The following is a 20704-nucleotide window of genomic DNA, read 5'->3' as shown; positions in this document are numbered from 1 at the left end:
TATCTAATGATTAAAATTAAAATCTGATGTAGTGGAGGTGGTAGAAATTGAAGAGTAAATACAATAAAGAAATACATATATATATATATATATTCTGTTTATTTGTATTATACACCTTACAAATAACTGCTAGCTTAGTTTGGGATACATTTAGTGTCAATTATCAATAAGCTCTATAAGGCAAAATGCCATGTAACTGAATGATATTGAGATCCAGAGAGTAAATTAAAAAGCAACATTGGCAAATTCCATCGCGGAGATCTCCCTTTTCAAGTGGTAACTGCCATTGTGTGAGACATAAGATTACTGCTATAATAAGCAAAGAAGAAGAATGAAGGATTGTGATAGCCTGCTTTTGAGTCTGCTGGGATTTCCTAAGTGGTTGAGAAACGTTTTGCTGACATCTCCTAAAAGTCAGCCTTTGATACAAGAAAACAAGGAAAAGGAACACTGACTCTCACTTGTCACTGTGGAAACTTAGTGATAAATCATTGTAGCCACAGAGCCCTTAACAAAAAGCAAGGAAAGTAGCTGCACTATCAAGCATTGCAGTAGAAAATACCCAATTATGTGTGGTTCTCTTTTAGTTCCTATTCACCCAGAGCTTGTGGTCTAAGACAAGCAATATTGATGAATTTGCAGAGGAAAGATGACAGTGAACAAGAATGAAACTTATTATAGTTGTGAAATGGAAGAATAGAAGGTACATGCAGGACAAGATCAGAGTTTGGTAACATGTTAAACACATAAAACTATGTAAGAGGAAGAAGAACAAGGTATCTCAGATAATTGAGTGTTCAAAGATAACATCTTGAATAGGTCAGAATATTTGAAAAATCCTAAAAAACGTGAATGTCTGTAGTTCTTCCTGGGCAGCAGCTGAGTCACTGAAGAATGAAAAAATAATGTAATATATCTGTAAAAAACACCAAGAGATAAGTCAGCATTAGAGTTAATAGTGTTGCTATATTAAAATACTGTCAAGACATTTTCAATCTCTTATTATCTATTGAAGCTTATTATCTATTTTATTGTGATTATATAGTATATCATATATATATATATATATACACACACATGTGTGTGTGTTTGTGTGTAATTAAAAATATACTGATGACAAGAATATATCCATAAAGGCAGTGGTACATTTTTGTCATACTCTGTGAACATCAATAGTCAGGTATGCACTGATTCACATTTGGTAGTTACCGTTTGTATTATTAAGTAGTAAATTATAAGAGATAGTAAATTAGCCTTATAGATAAAAAGCAACAGCAAAAATATTTTTACATGACCACATTTCATCACCGAACATTAACTTGCTTATCATTGCCTGATAATGTCTTCATCACATTCATTTGATCTCATTTAAATATTTGGAAATAGTCTAGGGTGGAGAGTTATATCTCAGGTCTAGCACAATGCCTGACATATATTTAAATCAGGAGCAGTATTATAAAAATCATTTTGGACTACTTTGTTTACAGCCTGTATTTAATGAATTTACTTTCTAAATTGTAATAGAAACATTTCAGAAATAGGTATGGAATGGTCTGAATTGTAGTGCAAACAATTAACTGACAGCTATGTTTGAATCTAATATACTTGGTATTTTTATATTTATATGAGATAATTTGGCTATTGTTATTTTATCATCATATGCTGAATGTTCCCTTTATAAAGTATTCATTAGGGACACTTTGCTTCAGCAATGATTTCTGCTCTTAAAAATAAGAAAATTACATTATTATTTGAATTGTTTTATAATCTGAATCTTATGGGTTTGGAAATTTTTGAGAAGTTTCATCTATATTATCTTTATCCAACAACTGATAAAATATATATGGCACATGTGCCTTCTAAATAATTGTCGTGAAAAATAAATTACTTCTATCTTTGCATTATTAAGAAGTAACATTCCAATCGCTTTAAAAATATTAAATAGTTTGATCAGCTAGATTTAAGTTCACATAAAGAGACAAGTTACATTTGCCTGATTTCATTTCTAGTACTTTCACACTGAATTTATGTCAGACAATTATTTATATGGTATGTCAGTTATATTAATTGTGTTCTAAAAATTCTCCTCAGATTGCTTACACCCACATTCATATAACTTTTGAACTTATAACCAAGTTTTGTGGTAATGAATTCAGTAAAGAAATTGGAGCCTGGGAATTTATCTGTTCTTCCACTATCTCTAGCTTTGAAAAATCACTTTTATTTTCTAGACTTAGTTCTTTTGGTTTTGTGCAAAATGGCTTCCAAAACTATTTTCAGTTATGAAACTGCTGTGTTTTTGCCTCTGTTAGTATCAAAGTAGTGGTCAGTCTACATGATGTAGCTGTCCTTCTTTCTTCTTATAGAATCTAGATCAGCTTTCCAAAACATGGAAAACCTATAAAAATATATTGGTAGCCAATCTGGCATGTTTATATTATATTTATGGTAAACATGGTTAATTATTCATATATGGTGTTCCCTATCTATTCTAAGGCTGGAGACATAGGCATTGTAAGAGAATTTGTGTGGAAAACAATTTAGAAATACTGGGTAAAATATGACGTTTATATTATCTATCCAGATGGGCAGACTTCAGGGATAGTCATTTTTTTGTTTTTTTTTTTGTTTTTTTTTTTTAATTTTGACAAGAAAACTGCTTACGCTCCTATCCTGCCAAGGTCTAACAATTGGTCTTTTACTTTATGCAGTAAAGATCTAAAGTAAGATAAAATAATAGGAATAAAATCCCTAGACCTTCCCTCAGGTTTTTTTAGGGTTTTTTTTTGAGATATCTAGTTGCATATAGATGAGAGTTAAAAACGGAAGTTTCCCTAATCCTTGATGACATGTGGGTATGTATAAATTATTCATGATTATTGTTCAGAATTAGATTTGCTGGCATTTTTAAGAACATGCTAGAAGTATGCAGAATTTACAATTCCACTGGAAAAAAAAATTGTTTTCAACAAATCACTTAGTCCCTCTGCCCCTATATTGGAACAGAATAATTAGTGATGTAGGAAAGTCTCTAAAGCACAAGGGTTTTTTGAAACTATTGGGCAACTACTTCAAACTACTGGCTATGTAACTTTTAATAACCTTGTATGAATAACATTCAACCCTCCTTGTAGAAAAGTGTACAAAAGTCTGCAAAATCATTGCTAGTTTTTTTTTTCCACATGGTGAACACATTTTCTGTTAAATTAGAGATAAGTTAGAATATTAAAGAGTTAATCCCTAAGAATTATCCAATCTCATAAAATTAAATGTTACTAATGCTATTTTTGAACTTCTAATTACAGTGTGTTTTAAATGTGCTCTGTATTTTTTAATGAAGATCTGTTTAGTTATTTGCAATTGTTAAATAAATTGAGCATATTTCACTCTTATTTTCCCTAAGAATGGGACTATCTATATGAATATGTAGAAGGAAGGTGACCCAGCTTCAGTATGGAGGGAACATAAGAGAAAAGGGGTTCATTTTATTATTATTCAATGAAATAGACTTTGCTTGCCATGTGCCATGGGCAAGTAACTTCACTTCTCAGGGCTTTGTTAGTGTCTATATTAGGTGACACTTACGTGAGCTCTTACACTTGCTATGTGAGCTCTTACACTTGCTATGTGAGCTCTTACACTTGCTGTGTTATTTGAAATAAGCTCCTTATCCTCAGTTTACTCATCTGAAAGTGGATACAATAACAGCATCTGATGTGTTGATTCAAGCTCCTAGCATTAACTTTACCTGCCGCCTCACAACAAATAAATGTTTAGTAGCTAGTAGTTATTATGGTTATAATTTGTAATATTACTAATAGTGTTAATGGAGCCTTTTTAAAGATTAAAACATATATATATATAAACAGCATAAAGGCAGAGAAAATCTTACTGTCATCACAAAACAACACTGGCACCTAAGGGGAATCCTCCAGTTAGTGAGTTTTTCCCATTCTGCAGGATGGCATCTTATCTTAGTCATAGCCTGAAGTTCACATTACAAAATATAGTCAGTCCCAAAGAAGAAGGGAATTCTCTGAAACATAATACATGTTTTACAGTTCCTCCAGTTTTCTCAAAAGTATTTTTATGTGTAAATGTAGGCCTCATCACTATCAGCCATTGAAGATGTTTCCCTATAGCTGTGAACCAAGTGATTATGTAGAGCAATATCCAAATGCAGGCTAAATTAATTATGTTCTGTATGCAGGAAATTAGACTTCATGTGCACAGTTATTCATCTTTTATTTCAGTTTTCTCTTCTTCCTTTACCCAAATGAGAATATTATAATTTGTCAGACACCTACTAATTAACTTAATGAGTAGAGTAAATAAGAAGGGACTGACATCATGCCAGAAATCAGTTCTTTTTAAAGAACAAAAGCTAAACAAGAGATGATCTCTAGCAGTCATATTGATGACTTGCAGGAACAGATATCTAAATTTCCACTTCATTGTCCAGATTAAACATAGTCTACTCAGGAATAAGTCAAGGAGCTTGTTATAGTCTGGAATTATATCCTATATGGACTATAGTGAGCCATAATTAATTCATAACTGGTAAATTACTAAAGTGACAATTAAGTAATATAGGGCATGAACAGTCTGTTGTGTAAACAAGCAGGTCATCCATCACATTCATAACATCCGCACGTACCTTATTTGTTCCATGAACTTGAAGATTTAGAAAGCCACTAGACTATAAAATTAAAGAACCAAAGGCTAGACTCTCTCCTCCATTAATAAACAGTCTCCTGGGTACAGAGACATAAAATGTTTTAGTTAAAGTAAATACATTAAAATGACTTAGAATTCAAACAACTGAAAAAGATTATTGTTATCCTATAATATATAGATTTTATGCTTTTACTTTACTACTATGTTTTTATTAAATAGTAGGATGTTTATCTTTTCTCAATTTTTTTATAATGCCACTCTCTACTCAATGAATTTGAAAAATCATTATATACCATAGATGCTTCATGAAACATTTTTCTTAAACAATGTAGTGGTTCTGTAGTGGACCTCTTTTTCCTTAATTCTACCTCATAGTATTCGTCATACAGACTTTAGAATGCAGCTGCATGTAATAGAATAACCCTGTGCTGTTTTTCTGTCCCCAGAGCCACAGACCTGTACGTTGAAAGATTTTCTCTGTGCCAATGGGGATTGTGTTTCTTCAAGGTTTTGGTGCGATGGAGATTTTGACTGTGCAGATGGTTCTGATGAGGTAGGCACCTTTGCAAAATCAAACAGAATAAAGCAATTCTTTAGTCACTTTTATAATTAATATTGGTTAATCCAATGAGTCTGTCCAGGGAAGCTTTGAAATGCCCTTTGCTCCTGAAGTGCTGAGAAAAATAGTATATATGTATACTGCACTGCACACACCAGGCAGAGGGAATAGTTCTTCTGCTACTACTGACAGTTAATTTTATAGTCTGTTTTAGCTCAAGTGGTGAATGGCTGGGTTGGGAATAAGATGTTTGGAAACCCTATTCCCTACAGCTGATGCCCTTGGCATTTGTGAATTTGTTCATAAATTTTCTGCAGTATTTATAGTCAGGACTAATATTTTTATGCATTTTAAACAGTCTCTTCTCCCCAGTTGCTTTCTTCAATAGATATCATCATGTAGACTTCGATGTGGGTCATCAATTTTTATGAAACTACAGGTTTAGTTTTATTTAGATGATGAATCACAGTCCATTTATAAGGCCTATATTCACACAGCTTAAATGAAAGTCTAGAATTTCTGTGAATAGTCCTGTAAACTTATATTGTGCTAGCATTCATAATCCTCTCCTTAATTCATTATTTATCCATGTATGTATTTTGTGTTTCAGCTATTAATTGCCCCACGATGGTTTCAAAATAATACATCACATGGTTTTATGTATTTTTTCATCAATCTAAATGACCACTAGGTCTCTCTTTCCAGTATCAGTTGTTTTTCATGATTTTCTCTGTTAATGATCTTCCATATTAATCTAAAAAACAAGGTGCTTAACAGTAAAGTCACGTCAGAGGTGAAAGAAAAACAGGTTGCTGATTTGTTGCTACCATGACTGCTTATGAGATACAGCTCTGCTGCTGTGGTTGACACATATATGTGCTCACCCACATGGAAGTCCAACCACTGGCTATAGAATTGGCTAGAGAGAATTTTCCCTGCTGCTCTCAAGGTTTCTGTGTTTCAGGTCCAATTTCCTTAGGTATTCGCTGATTTCCAGCCTCTTTGGGAGACAGGCAGGTGCTTACTATTTACAGAACCCACACAAAGTAGTTCTTTCCCAGTTTTCAAGTATTTTTATCAGGATTGGACAACTCTTTTCTAGTATCTCACTATCTTAGAAAAGTCCTCAATCACATTCAGGACCCTAGATTTTGGAAATAAATGCATTTAGCTTCTAACCTGACAGCTAACAAATCTAAACCTTGAGGTTACAAAGTTCTCCCACAAGTTGAAAAATACCACTTTTATGCCTGAGGTTATTTGCAAAATTAATCAAACATTTTTTTTTTAAATCTACAGAAGAATTAAATTCTTACATGGCTCAGCTACTACTTAGTATCCACCTAAAAAAAATTGTCAGATGTTCCCAATGAGGAAAACACATTGCATATAAACTCTGAAAATATCTTGTTTTTGCCTTCTTTTAAAAAATATGTTCTACCTGTCTTGTTAATATATGAAACATTAAGAGGTGGGGATATATAACTTAACATTTATTATTTCATCTTTCATGTTATTCACTAGAGGTCCAAAGTACATATTCAGAATCAAAGACTTCAAAAATTTCATTGAGGTGAAAGTGAACAATCTGTATTAACATCATTTTCTCTCATGACACAAATTCATGGATATAGTTAACTGATGGTTAAATATATCTCTGTTATATAAGGATTTTCACGATAATGCCCCAAGACAATCAAATTAACTGTCTTAAAAGTGATCTTTCTCTGTGTTGATATTTAGTGCAGTCTATATGTAATAAAGTGGCTGACATTATAAGCAATGATTTCTATTTTCTTTCTGCAGTTTAAAATGACAGTTGCATTGACAAAAAAAAAATGCCAGCAAAAAAAGGAGAACTGAACAAATGTTTAGGAAGCAGAATTACATACAGGATTCTCTCTTATTAGGAACAAAGGAAATGACTGTAGGCATAAGTTTTTGTATGAATGTGAGCTGATAGTAAAATTAGTTTGTTAATATCCAGCCAAAACAATAAAAAAGAAACCAAGAACTTGGATAAATATAATTTTATTTCAAGTTAGTGGCATACACAGAGAAGTATTTAAAGTAACTTAATAAAATATTTTTCTTATGAATCCAGTATAATGTAAGAACAAAAAAAAAAAAAAAGCAAAGGACTCAAACTCTAGATTTGTTAGTAATACTATTGTTTTCGTTAATTGGGAACTCAAAGAGATTGATAGTAGGATATTTTAAATGCTTAAATTATATTAATAATTCAGTACTAAAAATTTACAACTAAAATAAAGGAGATATAAAAATAGAAACAAAGTAAAAATGGTATAATATTAATTCAAGTGTCCATATAAGATCTTGATTTATGCTTCTTTTTCCAAAAATATTTCATTCTTAGATCTGCCACTAAAAAAAAATTCTAAAACTGACATCCCAGCAGTAAAAACCTTCCTGAGCATTCATGTAGTGTCCTCTAAATGCCATTTCCCAGTTAAAATAAACAAAACTCCTTTGAGAAATGTCTAATGCCAGGTTTGAGAGGGAAAATTGAAAAAATGAGTCACTGACATCTTGTCATGTCAGAAAACAAGACTATTAGGATAGTGTCCAGAAAGTACAGGAACAAATTTTAAAAGATTTCCAGTGATTAAGAAGTTAATTTAAGGGCCTCCCCGGTGGCGCAGCGGTTGAGCGCTGGGTTGCGAAGCTGCCCGCGGCCTCTGCGGCGCTGGTTCAATCCCCGGCTGCTCCCTGGCCACCAGAGGAGGGTCCCACATGGCGCGCAGACCTCTCCTGCCGCCCGCTGCTCCCCTCAGCAGTGTACTTCGGTTCTTCTGCCTGCTCTGCTCCCCGCTCTGGCTCTGGTGAATTCTCTCACCCTCCCGCGCTTCTGACTGTACCCAGTGCATGCATAAACAAAACAAACAAACAAATAAATAAATTAAATTAAAAAAAAATGCCTCTATTAAAAAAAAAGAAGTTAATTTAAGCATTAGAAAGTAATCTCAGAAAATTGAAACGCAATAAGTATCTAACAATATATGAGATCATAGCAATACTCTAAAAAAGTAAAAACTCAATTGTCACTTGGGAGGTTGCTAAGGTATCAACATTGTAGGGTTCAATCAACCAAATTAATAATGTCTTACTTTCTATAAAGCAAATAACCTGGTTTCTTCAAGTAAAAGCTGGCATTTAGAAAACTACAAGAATGGGAAATATACATTAAAAGAACAGCAAACGTAAATTCAATGTGTAGATCTCATATATATCCTTGTGTTATCAAGTGGTATTTTTATATAGTCAAGAAAATGAGAAAATTTTGAATCTAGTCCAAGAATAAACTTATACTAAGGAATTTTTGTTAGTTTCACAATGTTGTTAATTGTATTATGCTATTGTTATATTTTTTTAAAAATCCAGAACATCCATAAGAGGTAAGAGGATATGAAACACAAATAATGAATTGTTAATAATTGTGAAGCATGCATAATGGGCACATGAGTTAATTATTATATTCTCTCTTTGTTAGACTTTAAAGCTCTGAAATAATAATTAAATATGACACAAAAATAGATTCACTTATATGCATGCATAATCCCCCCAACACATAGAGATATCAACTACTCTATCATTTATCATAGATCAAAATCTGTTGTTGATACAAAAAGTATGCAGAAGTACTAACTCAGGTGTTTTGTCAATACAGATGCTCCAATACCTTTGATTGTTGAGCTATTTTACTTAAATTAGCTTATTGCACATTAACCATTTATTTTTTCTTAAATAAATGCTGAGCAGTTAGTATAATCCTGGCATTTTTCTTTTTAAAGATTTGTTTTATTTATTTATGCATACAAGAGCTGGGGTGTAGGCCAGAGGTGAAGAGGGTGAAAGGATTCACCAGAGACAGAATAGGGAGTAGAACAGGCAGATCTACTGAAATACATTGCAGCAGGCGAGACAGGAGAGGTCTGCTGCACTATATCTGAGTCAGCTCCCTGGCCAGGCATGGAACTCATGCCACAGTGGCTGGTAATAGCTTCCTAGTGCTAAGACTTAACCCCTTGTGCGACCAGGGAGGCCCTATCCTGGCATTTTTCCTTGGAAAAATCCTAGTTTCTTGGAAACTAGGTTCATAGGCAAGCATGACTACTATATATGTAGACAGATATGAATACTATACCAAGGGTGCTTAATTACACACTATTTTACTTTCTGGTCCTTGTTTTCTGCATTCTCTACTTCATTCATTCATCCAGCAGATTTTGTTGAATGCTTGCTGAGCATGGGAAGTATGGTGATGAGCAATACGTATGAAAACACTTTCTCTTGACAGTGTGTGTGTTATTTCTCCAATGTCTTTTATACCATACACCATTACCTAGCTTAGCCTTCAGAAACTTCACATTTTAATTATCCTTTCTATGAAATACATTTCCTTAGATTGTTCCATTTCTGGTAAAATTTCCTTCCTGAAGCCTTTCCTAACAACCGTATGTCTAAAACCATATCCATTTATTTTGGCGATATATGCATTTTATTACCATTGTTTCTTTAGGTGATGTTCTTTTCTACTAGCTTATCAAATGCAAGGATATTTGTTTCCTCTGTATTCTTTTTTTTTTTTTAAAGATTTATTTATTTATTTATTTATTTATTTATTTATACAAGCACTGGGTACAGTCAGAAGTGCAGGAGGGTGAGAGAATTCACCAGAGCCAGAGCGGGGAGCAGAGCAGGCAGAAAGACCGAAGTACACTGCTGAGGGGAGCAGCGGGCAGCAGGAGAGGTCTGCGTGCCATGTGGGACCCTCGTCTGGTGGCCGGGGAGCAGCCGGGGATCGAACCGGCGCTGCAGAGGCTGCGGGCAGCTTCGCAACCCAGCGCTCAACCGCTGCGCCACCAGAGAGGCCCTCCTCTGTATTCTTATTCAGAAGTTCTCTGACAATTGATAACTTTTCCTATTTGGAAAAATAAGAGAATAAAGAAGGAAAGAAAATCAATTCTATAGCAGATATTTTAATTTAACTGCCATCAATCTAGAGAAATTACAAAAATTTAGAAAATTAACTATCTTTAATGGGGATGAATTTGGAAAGAAATGGAGTGCTAGCTTAACATCCATCACTCATTTGGAGTTTCACAAGCTGTGAGAATGTTGTACCTTATGTAGAAGGAGCAGACAAGTACATTTTGACAAGAGTAGAACTTGCTTAACTATAGGAAATCATCATGCCAAAAAGACATTTCATTGCAGAATCCCATTTCAACCATAGAGGTCATACCCAAGAAAGAAATGTCTACAGAATTACTTTGATTGATCTCATATAAATAATTCAAAAATCCTCAGAGATAAATTTGTTATTTCATGTAACTCCAAATAAAATCTATATGTGAGGTAACAGAAACAACAACTGTGACATTTCATGGCATAGTTCTTTAGGAACAAATGGCAGAAGATGGATAATATTTATTAACAGCAACTAAACTGTAAATGGATGTGTACAGAGTAAAAGTGATGGGAAGAAGAGGAAAGAACACTAGGGGAAGTTGGTGCTGATGCCAAACATACTATACTTAGCCTTAGGATTCTTGTTGATTTCACATTCTATCCTCCTACCCCAATCCCTGTGGATGAGAGCCACTTGCTTGGAAATATTTTTTGACTCTTTTACTTTATTTCACCACAGTCTTCAATGCCACAGCAATTATTTAAGTTACATTACATCATAACAGTATTGAGTAGTGGTCCACTTGGATAATTTAATCAGTATTTTTTTTCATTTCTGTCTTTTATTATGGAGACAAATGGAAATGAAAAATTAATATAATTTTGTTATATAGGCATGAGTTTAAATATGATCACCTGAGTTTCATGTATGTGACAGACAGGTTCTACACTTCGGATTTCTTTGCTTAAGCTTTCTTGTTGTTTTTTGGGTATGTAGACATTTGTCCAAAATTTTAATTTAATACATCTGCATATTTTTGGACAGAGGTATTGTGAAACAAGTTGTTCCAAAGATCAGTTCCAGTGTTCCAATGGTCAGTGTATATCAGCAAAATGGAAATGTGACGGCCATGAAGACTGTAAATATGGAGAAGATGAGAAAAACTGTGAGCCAGGTAAAATCATTGAGGGGCCATCTCATTTATCTGATATTTAACTCGATAGAATTTTAATGTAAGAAACACTCTGCATAAAGCGGTAGCAAATACACTGGGTCACTGTTTTTTGAAAATTATTGCTATGTCTATAGATAAATTAGTTACCTTTATATGTTTTGCAAGTGTTTCAGCAGTTAAGATTGTTACAATATGTGGTATCAAAACATTATTCCCCCAAATTTGATATTCTGGTTTGTATATCTTTTTATGCCATTTGGAATTGTTTTTCCAAGACAGCAAAATAAAATATATTGAAGTGTAAGTATGAGAAAAATTAGGTTTTCTGTTGCAGAAGTTAAAGTTATGAAACAGAATATGGTGGTTTCAATGTGATATCAACTGAGGAAAAGCATTCATCTATTATTTCTCTTTATATCTCAGTCCAAAATCAAAGTAAACTTAGGAAGCAAAACCAGAGTATAGGAAACAAACACCCAATTAATTCATTTCAGTTATTTAAATACACTTCTATAAATATGCTATTGAAGCTTATTTTCCATACTTTGATATTTTAATAACATTATCTTATAGAAAAAAATTACTGGGGAAAAATCATACTATAATATATGTATAACCATGAAAGCATTACTTTAAGAGACTAGACTAGGTCAAAGTAGCAGTTACAAAGCACACACATATCACCATACCCCAGCACCATGCCATCATCCACATTGCTAATTGATCACATCTTTCTTTCTTACTGAATCCAGATATGTTCTCAGACTCCTTATTAATACAGATCCCTAGGCAAACACAGCCAATTAAAAGGAATTAAAACTCAAGGAAAAAGCTTTTTAGCATCCCTGGACTAAGCAATTTAGACCACAAAGTCATTATGTAAGTACATTCTGCTACCTAGTGGTCTCATAAAAGGCCAAGAACCCCTGAGATTTGAATGCAAGCCTAGCAATTCAAACCCACAAAGACAGCTGTCTCAACTCTGTGTCAATTAATTAGATTAGGTAATGGAATGGTAGTAATTTGTGTATTCACTTGTTAATTTTCCCTATATCAAAAAGGAATATTTCAAATTCTATACACTAGAATTCTATACATATAGTCAGGTTTAAACCCCAAAATACACAACAACAAAAAAAACTTCTTAAAACTGATGCAAAATGACATTTTTTCAACACATCCAAAAAAGATACCATGGATTCTGTAAGAACATACCAAGACTTTCACTTCAGCTTTTTATAATGCATATATGTATTAACATTCACAAGAACCACTAAATCCTATTACAGTTCTGAAAATAATTTCAGGCTTTTGTCTTTGAAAATAACTTAAAATAATGAAAAATTCATCTGAGTGTTCAAAATCAAAGGAATGAAGGATATAGTGTTTTTATTCTTTATTTTATTAGTTAAATTCTTAAATAACAAGTTATTACATCATCAAAGTATATTTAACATAATGTAGCAGTATTATAAATCATATTTAAATGAATATTTAATATCATGATGACTATAGGTTGAATAATAAAAATATTCTTATTACAGCCTATGAAAGTTTTATATGCTTCTATGTGTTTTTATCTATCAAATCAGTTACTCTTTTTACTAAATTTAAGTGTCAATTTTGTAATTATATTTAGCTTCTCCTACTTGCTCGTCAAGTGAATATATATGTGCCACTGGAGGATGTATTTCAGCATCTTTGAAATGTAATGGAGAATACGATTGTGCTGATGGTTCAGATGAGGTAAAATCTATTATTTGATTAAAATCTCCAAATTACATGAATTAGGTTTGGGAAAGCAAATGTAAGGCACATAGAGTAAAAAGACAGCCTCTTGATTCTTAGCACTATCTAAAATGTTGGACACTGGATACAAACATTTCAACAAATGCCCAAGTCTTTATGCTATCCATCTCCTAAACCCCTTGTCATTTGTAGAGGTTATATTCTTTAAGTCTCTAAGTCAAAATAAAATAAAGTCCACAGTGTAATAAATCCCCAGATTGTTGGACACATTTCCTTTCTGTGATTGTACTGTTACCATTAGTGAAACTGCAGTGCCCATTTGTATTTGGACAGATGGACTGTGTGACTGAATGTAAGGAAGATCAATTTCGATGCAGAAATAAAGCCTACTGTATTCCAGTTAGATGGCTGTGTGATGGAATTCAGGACTGTGTGGATGGCAGCGATGAAGAGAACTGCGACAAAGGTAAAATGCCTGTGTGCATGTGCATGTGCACGTGTGAGTGCACGTGCATAGAAGTACACACCTATAAATAAGGGAATGGCCAGGGGCCATATAGAAAATAGTGTGCAAAAGTCAGGATGGGGTCATTAAATGATTCCTTTTACTCTCTTTTGTTTCATTATATAAAAGCCCTTTTTTAGATAAACAAAATCTGAGTTATTTTTATACAAAATATAAATGTAGCCCTCAGATTACAATGTCAGCAAAATGCAAGTGTCTGTTGAGTACCTACCTTGAGCATGTCTTTGGACTAGATACTTTAGACTGGAAGTATTTGTATCAGGGATAGGGATATTCAGAAGAATGCAGGGAACAGGTCACTAAATCCATTGCTCTGAAGGCATTTTCAATGTACATTTCAATTCCATATAGGCCTTATACTGAAAGAATAGATACAACATATGGTACACAACAACATATGAGTATATGGGCTGTTTGCCTTATTTCCTTTTTGCAATGTGGCTTGAGAAAATGTTACCGATTTTGTCCATCAGGAAGACAACCTCCATTTTTTAAGTATATTATTTTCTAGCTCTGTGAAAATCATTTCCTGAGTGATGACTTTTTAGTTAAAAGTCACCACATTAAAGGCAGCAATTACTACTACTTTTGAGTTAATGTGGTGAAAGCAAAGCCATTTTGTGGAGAAGCTTAAAATAATCACCTATTTTGTAATTCTTGTTATTTTCATAATGTTAAATATGTTGTTCAAATACAAAATGTCTTTTAACCTGCTCGTAAGTCTCTTGATGTACTTTACATTCCAGACTATTTGGAACATCAGCAGCAGAGATGATATTAGATATTGACATATGCTATAAGGCATTTGAATGTACACTCAGGGTAATTAGAGTTTAAAATGCACAAACTATTTGAGTACCTAGTTGTACAAAGAAAAATAATTTCTACTTAATATTTTTGTTTTATTTTGAATTTTTTCCAAATTATGTTAATTGAGGTAAAGTAGGTTTACATATTTATTTCTGCTCTGGGGATTATGCTAGTAGGTTGAAACCTCTACAAATGTATGATTTCATAGCCTGCCTATCACCAGTGCCCCAACCATCCTCCACCATGTTTCAGTGGGCCCCTTCCTTCCCTGACTCCAACCCTTCCTCCTTCCCCTTCCTGTTGCCTCAGATTTTCAGTCAGATGCTAAGAATTTAAATTTTTATGATTTGCTAATATCTCCATCCCAAACCTGATAAAGTGTTAAATTCAGAAGAAATTTTAGTACTTATGGGCCACCCCGGTGGCACAGCGGATTGAGCACAGTGCTGTGAAGCTGTCCACAGCCTCTGCAGTGTGGGTTTGATTCCTGGCCTGCCAGGGAGCTACCCACATGGCACAGCAGACCTCTCTTGTCTCACCTGCCTTTTCTGTTCCCTTCTCTGTCTTGGGTGAATCCTCCTTCTGTGCCTCTGGCCTGTACCCCAGTTCATGTATAAATAAATAAATCTTTTTTTTAAAAGAAATTTTAGTACTTATTTGGAATCTGTTTTGCATTATACAAAGCTATTAAAGGTGAAACATCCAGAAGAGCTATTTCTACTTTTGATTAAATTCTCACACTCTTTCTGTGATGGTCACTGCAGCAGACTTTGTGGATAGTCTGCCAGTAGCAAGGTTTATGTACTATCTTACATATAAAAGCTTTGGAATGATAACTTATTTATATTTCCCTGTTTTCTTTATCCATTTAACGTTATTCCCTAATCTGCATTTACTGTCATTGATCTAGTTATTTCTCTCATTTCATCTTACCTGAGCACATGTAATTCCACTAAATGGTCTCCAATATTGCTTATTCATAGCTACCAGGTTCATCTTCTTTCAGTGTAATTTGTGTTATGTCAGTCTTGACTCCTAACTCTTTCTTCCTGGTTAACTCACCCTGGAAATCAGGTTCACAAAAGAATGATCCTGTTTCACTGTCCCAAACTATTCTACAACTTATCTTTTTTTTTTTAATCTTTATGTATCATAAAACCTAGCCAAACTGGAAAGTAATATTGTAGTAAAATCCTCCTTCCTTTTCAACAGCTTTCCTGATTCTTCTGTTATTTCTGTCTTCTCCATGTCTTAGCCAGTAAAAAAATATATCTATCCTTTCATGTCCTTCTCAGTTGCCATGGTCTTCAAACAAATACAGTCTTTTAAAAAATTGTCGTAGCAGTCTATTGATTACATTCTTTTTAGCATATTTCTTCTTCTAATATAATTGCTTTTTTATTATTTGAGCATCCCATATTGGAATGTGATTTCTTGGTGTCAAAAATTAGGCATGCAAACAGAAAAAGGAAATACCTTGCAAGAAGCAGGGTCATTATATACAAGTCACAAAGGTGAGAAAGCTGCTGGAAACTACAAAAATTGAGGATATGTACCATAGATCTTGGCTTTATTCTTCACAGAATCAGGAGATTTTCAGGATTTGTAAGGAATCTGCAAATTAAAATAAAAAAAGTATGGGTGGATAGGATTTGAAATGGAGAATTTACTGAAATGAGAATTACTACTTTCTTGTTTTATATCCATAAATCTTTTTTCATACCATCAAGTCCAACCACAGCGAAATATCTTCAAGAGCTATAAAAGTATCTGGAAAGTTAAGGGTGGGGAGGTGGGAGACAAGTTGCAGTACTATCAAAATGTATCTATTTTCTAAATATTGGTTTTCATTTAAAAATTTTAACAAAAGACTGAAGTTAAAAGTTGAACATTACAGTAATAAAATGAACATAACATATTTGAAATCTAACTTATCTTTCAATATTAATGATTCTACTAAATGTTTAAGCTTATTGACTAAAACAAGAAGTTGAGAGCCTTTAATTCATTCATTTAGAAATGTCTCAAAGCTCCTTCCCTGCTTACTCTTGCTTCTATCTTTTCTTAGGTTTCATTGCTGCTAGGTAATTAAATTCCAGTGAAATATATTGGTGGTTAAAGTATTTCATCCTGTATGGATGTGACTTCAGGCTTGACCAAGTTCAGATTTTTTAAGTATTTAATATACTTCCAGAAAGTAGTTTAGGTTTTGGATAAATGTACTTCATGATACTGAGGAAATACAATGCCAGATTAAACATCATTTCCATTAAATCTCACTTCTATTCATCACAAATCTGGCAATCTGAGCTATTGGGGACTAATTATTGGGGACTGGGAGGTATGAGAGTTACAGAATAAGCATAGGATATTTTCCAAGTGAACTATTTTACTGGTTACCTTTAAAGAAGGTTAAAATTCATAATGCTATGGAGTTCAAAGTAGTATTCACATTGTTAATGGTAAAAGACATAGCCTAAGAAAACTTGGTACTTCTTTTGGGCTGAGCTCCTAAATATCACTTTATAATTTTTTTTAAATAATGAATTAGTGTTTTCAGTAATTACAGGCTCAAAATGATAAAATATGATACATTAAAACATATTTCAGCCTAAATTAATGAACTCTAGATACTTATTTTCTGTTATGGTTTTCTTGTTCCTATTTAATTTAGGAAATTGTTAATTAATAGATGCTTTGTTAATTTTTCCAATAACTACCTGTAAGCTGATCAAGTATTAACTAATAAATTAGAATTTGAATACAGCTGATCTTTAAATTACACCTTTATTGTTGGCTTATGTGTGCTTCATGTCTTTAAAACCAGAGTTTTAAGTTAGATGTAAGATGTCTTGAAGGACCTGTGATGTGTCTGGGCAATTTTTGAATTACTACTTCTTCATAATACAATAGGAATTCTTCTCAGTCTCTTTTGTAAACTCCTCTTTAACCAGTCTTTAAATGCTGATTTCCTGTGTTCTATACTGCAAGTAATAATTATCTTTTGATGATTCCTCACTGTACACTGTAGTTCAGAATTCTGTCCTATATTTCAGACATATTTATTCAATAGCCTGTTTGATATCACCACATCATTTTCCTACTAGTGAATAGTGTCATTATTTCTATTAAACCAACTCTTTCTATTTTATTATATGATACTAACATTCACCAAAATGTCCAAAATTACTGAAACTTGGTCAACCTGTGTTTGAGTATTCACTCTCATTTGCCATCCTCATCTGTGTAGCCATCAAATTCTGAAGAGTCTACCTCCTGAATAGCTTTCAGATGTATCTACTCTAAATCAGTTCTGTTCTGGATTATAGCAACTCCTCTTCAAATTGATATTTTCCCTCCATTGTTGGTTTTATTTTCACTGTCTTCATTACTAAGTTCTCAGTAAAGTAGATAGTATTATCATTCTAAAATCCAAATATGGGGCCTCCCTGGTGGCACAGCGGTTGAGCGCTGGGTTGCGAACCTGCCCGCGGCCTCTGCGGCGCCAGTTCTATCCCCGGCTGCTCCCCGGCCACCAGAGAAGGGTCCCACATTGCGCGCAGACCTCTCCTGCTGCCCGCTGCTCCCCTCAGCAGTGTACTCTGGTCCTTCTGCCTGCTCTGCTCCCCGCTCTGGCTCTGGTGAGTTCTCTCACCCTCCCGTGCTTCTGGCTGTACCCAGTGCATGTGTAAACAAAACAAACAAACAAACAAACAAACAAATAAACAAATAAACATGGCTCTATAAAATAAAAAAAATAAATAAAAAATAAAATCCAAATATGGTCCTTCATTTTCTATGTTAAATCTTTTGTTATTGGTAGTAACAAATCTTATTTAAGCTTTGGGTACAAGCCAAAATGCAGAACAAAAATAAATTCTGACCCTCTTTATCCCTCCAAAGTACACATAAAATGAACAATGTTTCTCTGAAGGTATTTTCTAGGCCATCAAGGATGAGTACTGTTACTCCCTATACATATGTTTTAATGAATACATACATTTTTATGTATGATAATACATAAATCATGAAACCTAGCCCATCTAGAAACTATTTGTCTTTTCTTATATAAATTTAAACAGATAGCATAAGCCTCTTCTGATATCAATATCATTTATCTTAATCCTAAATTCTTATGAAGATACTTTGTGTTGTTTCCCCAGATACTGGTTGCAAGTATGATCTTATAAATCACTTTAACTATGTGTCTTTTGTAACATACAAAGACATTGAATCCCAGATATATTAATAGACTTGTCCAAAACAAGAAAGCAAGTTGCCAGATTCCAACCTTTGTAGCGATAACTTTATATTGCAGCCTATCTGAACATATAACCAAATTTTATTAGTACTTTGGATCTGATAATGTGATAGATATACTTAATTTTAGCTTAAACTATTTCTGTATTATAGATGCTTTCTATTTTATTATAAAAAGAGGAAAATTTCAAATATTTAAAACATTGGAAAATATTGTACCCAGTTTACACAATCTTTAAAAGTATGAGTAATATTTTATCACATGGCCAACTTCAAAATGATAAAATTATTTCTTTGTTACTTCTGTGACTGTAAAAATTTTTTTACTGGTGATTCTCATTTTTCAGTGGTTCAGTTTGTCAGTCTCCGGATGTAACTGAATTATCTTATAATTTGTCACTGTCTTATTTCCAGGACAATTTTTAATAATGAAAATTAATTAATAATAGTTTAAAGTCTAACTTTCTTCATACTCAGTACCATAAAAAAATATGTGCAATGGAAGGTAATCTAGATTTGCAAAATCTTTCTACCATCTTATCATTAGTCACTACAAAAAATATAAGTATCAGGTTAACATAAGATTTTCCAAAGAGGGCCTCTCTGATGGCACAAAGGGTTAAGCACAGCACTGTGAAGCTATCTGCAGCCTCCATCCACATGGGTGTGATCCCTGGCCAGCCAGGGAGCTACTCACGTGGCACAACAGACCTCTCCTGTCTCACCCACTGCTCCCCTCAGCAGTGTATTTCATCAGTCTGCCTGTTCTGTTCCCCACTCTGTCTCTGGTTAATCCGCTCATCCTCCCACACATCTGGCCTGTGCCCCTGTTCTTGTATAAATAAATAAATCTTTAAAAAAGAAAAAGGTTGTACCTTTCTTATGCCTTGTTTTAGGAAAGGAAAAAATAGATAATGAGTGAGAAACTAATTATGGTGCTAAAGATTAAAGGGATATGTGTCCTGCTGAATGGCATTAATTGTGCTATATCTCTATCTTTCTTTCTTTTGTTTTAAAATAAAGGAGGAAATATATGTAGAGCAGATGAATTTCTTTGCAATAATTCCCTGTGCAAACTACGTTTCTGGGTGTGTGATGGTGAAGATGACTGTGGAGACAACTCTGATGAAGCCCCTGATATGTGTGGTATGGCATTTATTGTGGCTTTAGCTTATACTCTCATCTCTTGATCGAAGGTACTGAAGTGACTCATGATGTGGGGAGATGAACCTTGCAATCCACCACCCTGGGGTTAGGTGTATAAAGTATAATCACAGATAAAGCTTTTGTTCAGATAATAAGAGATTACCCTGTTCAAAGCTTATGACTTTATAGAAAACACTACTTAATATAAACTTGCACATGCCAGTACTGTTAAACAGACAGATTGCTCTGTTGGGGAGGACTTAGATAAGCTGGGCTTTTGCAATGAATGAGGTTTATATAAGGACTTTGGCTTTGTATCAAATTGGTACTTTAGACTAAAAAATTCTGACATGGAAAAAATGTGAATAATAAAATCATGTCATTCTACAAGCCACCCACTACTGATTCTGAGGTTGTTCAGAGAAATTAAGAATTATTTTAACATTTAAATCTGAATTGCTTCTTCAAATTTGTTACTCTTCACTGATAGTTGTCAGAAATATGCTTATATAGCCAATAACTCTAAATGTGCAATTTTAGATAACCAAAGCAAATAACTTCTTATATTTGTTAAACATTTTTAGTTTCTCTTTCCATTCTTTGTATCTTATTATAGCCAGGAAGGTAGTTTTACCTCTAATTTAAAGAAAGAACTATTTTTGAGATAACTAAATGTATATCAGTTGAATTAAAGAAAACATGAGTGTGTGTATTTAAATTCTTTGTTCTATTTGGTGCATCAAGTTAAACCAATATTTTTTGATGGGTGATTAAACTATAGTTGACGTTATAGTTTAATAAAAAATAAATCCAAAACGTAGAGGCAGCATTATATTTAAAGTATTAAAATTAGAAAAAGAATGACTTTGA

General features: G+C 33.5%; 1 protein-coding gene across 1 annotated transcript in view; it reads left to right on the top strand.

Annotated features, from left to right (window-relative positions):
- LRP1B (LDL receptor related protein 1B) overlaps positions 1-20704 on the top strand; it is a gene marked incomplete at its 3' end in the record, with an annotated part of 1731654 nt that overhangs the window by 1579901 nt on the left and 131049 nt on the right. The window contains exons 68-72 of the mRNA XM_084254814.1: positions 5124-5230; positions 11214-11343; positions 12983-13089; positions 13426-13558; positions 19712-19834. Coding sequence (XP_084110940.1) covers positions 5124-5230; positions 11214-11343; positions 12983-13089; positions 13426-13558; positions 19712-19834 — 600 coding nt within the window. The remainder of the gene's footprint in view (positions 1-5123; positions 5231-11213; positions 11344-12982; positions 13090-13425; positions 13559-19711; positions 19835-20704) is intronic.

This window comes from Talpa europaea (assembly GCF_964194135.1).
Source record: "Talpa europaea genome assembly, chromosome: 1".
Lineage (NCBI taxonomy): Eukaryota > Metazoa > Chordata > Mammalia > Eulipotyphla > Talpidae > Talpa > Talpa europaea.
This window is presented reverse-complemented; position numbering and strand designations above follow the sequence as displayed.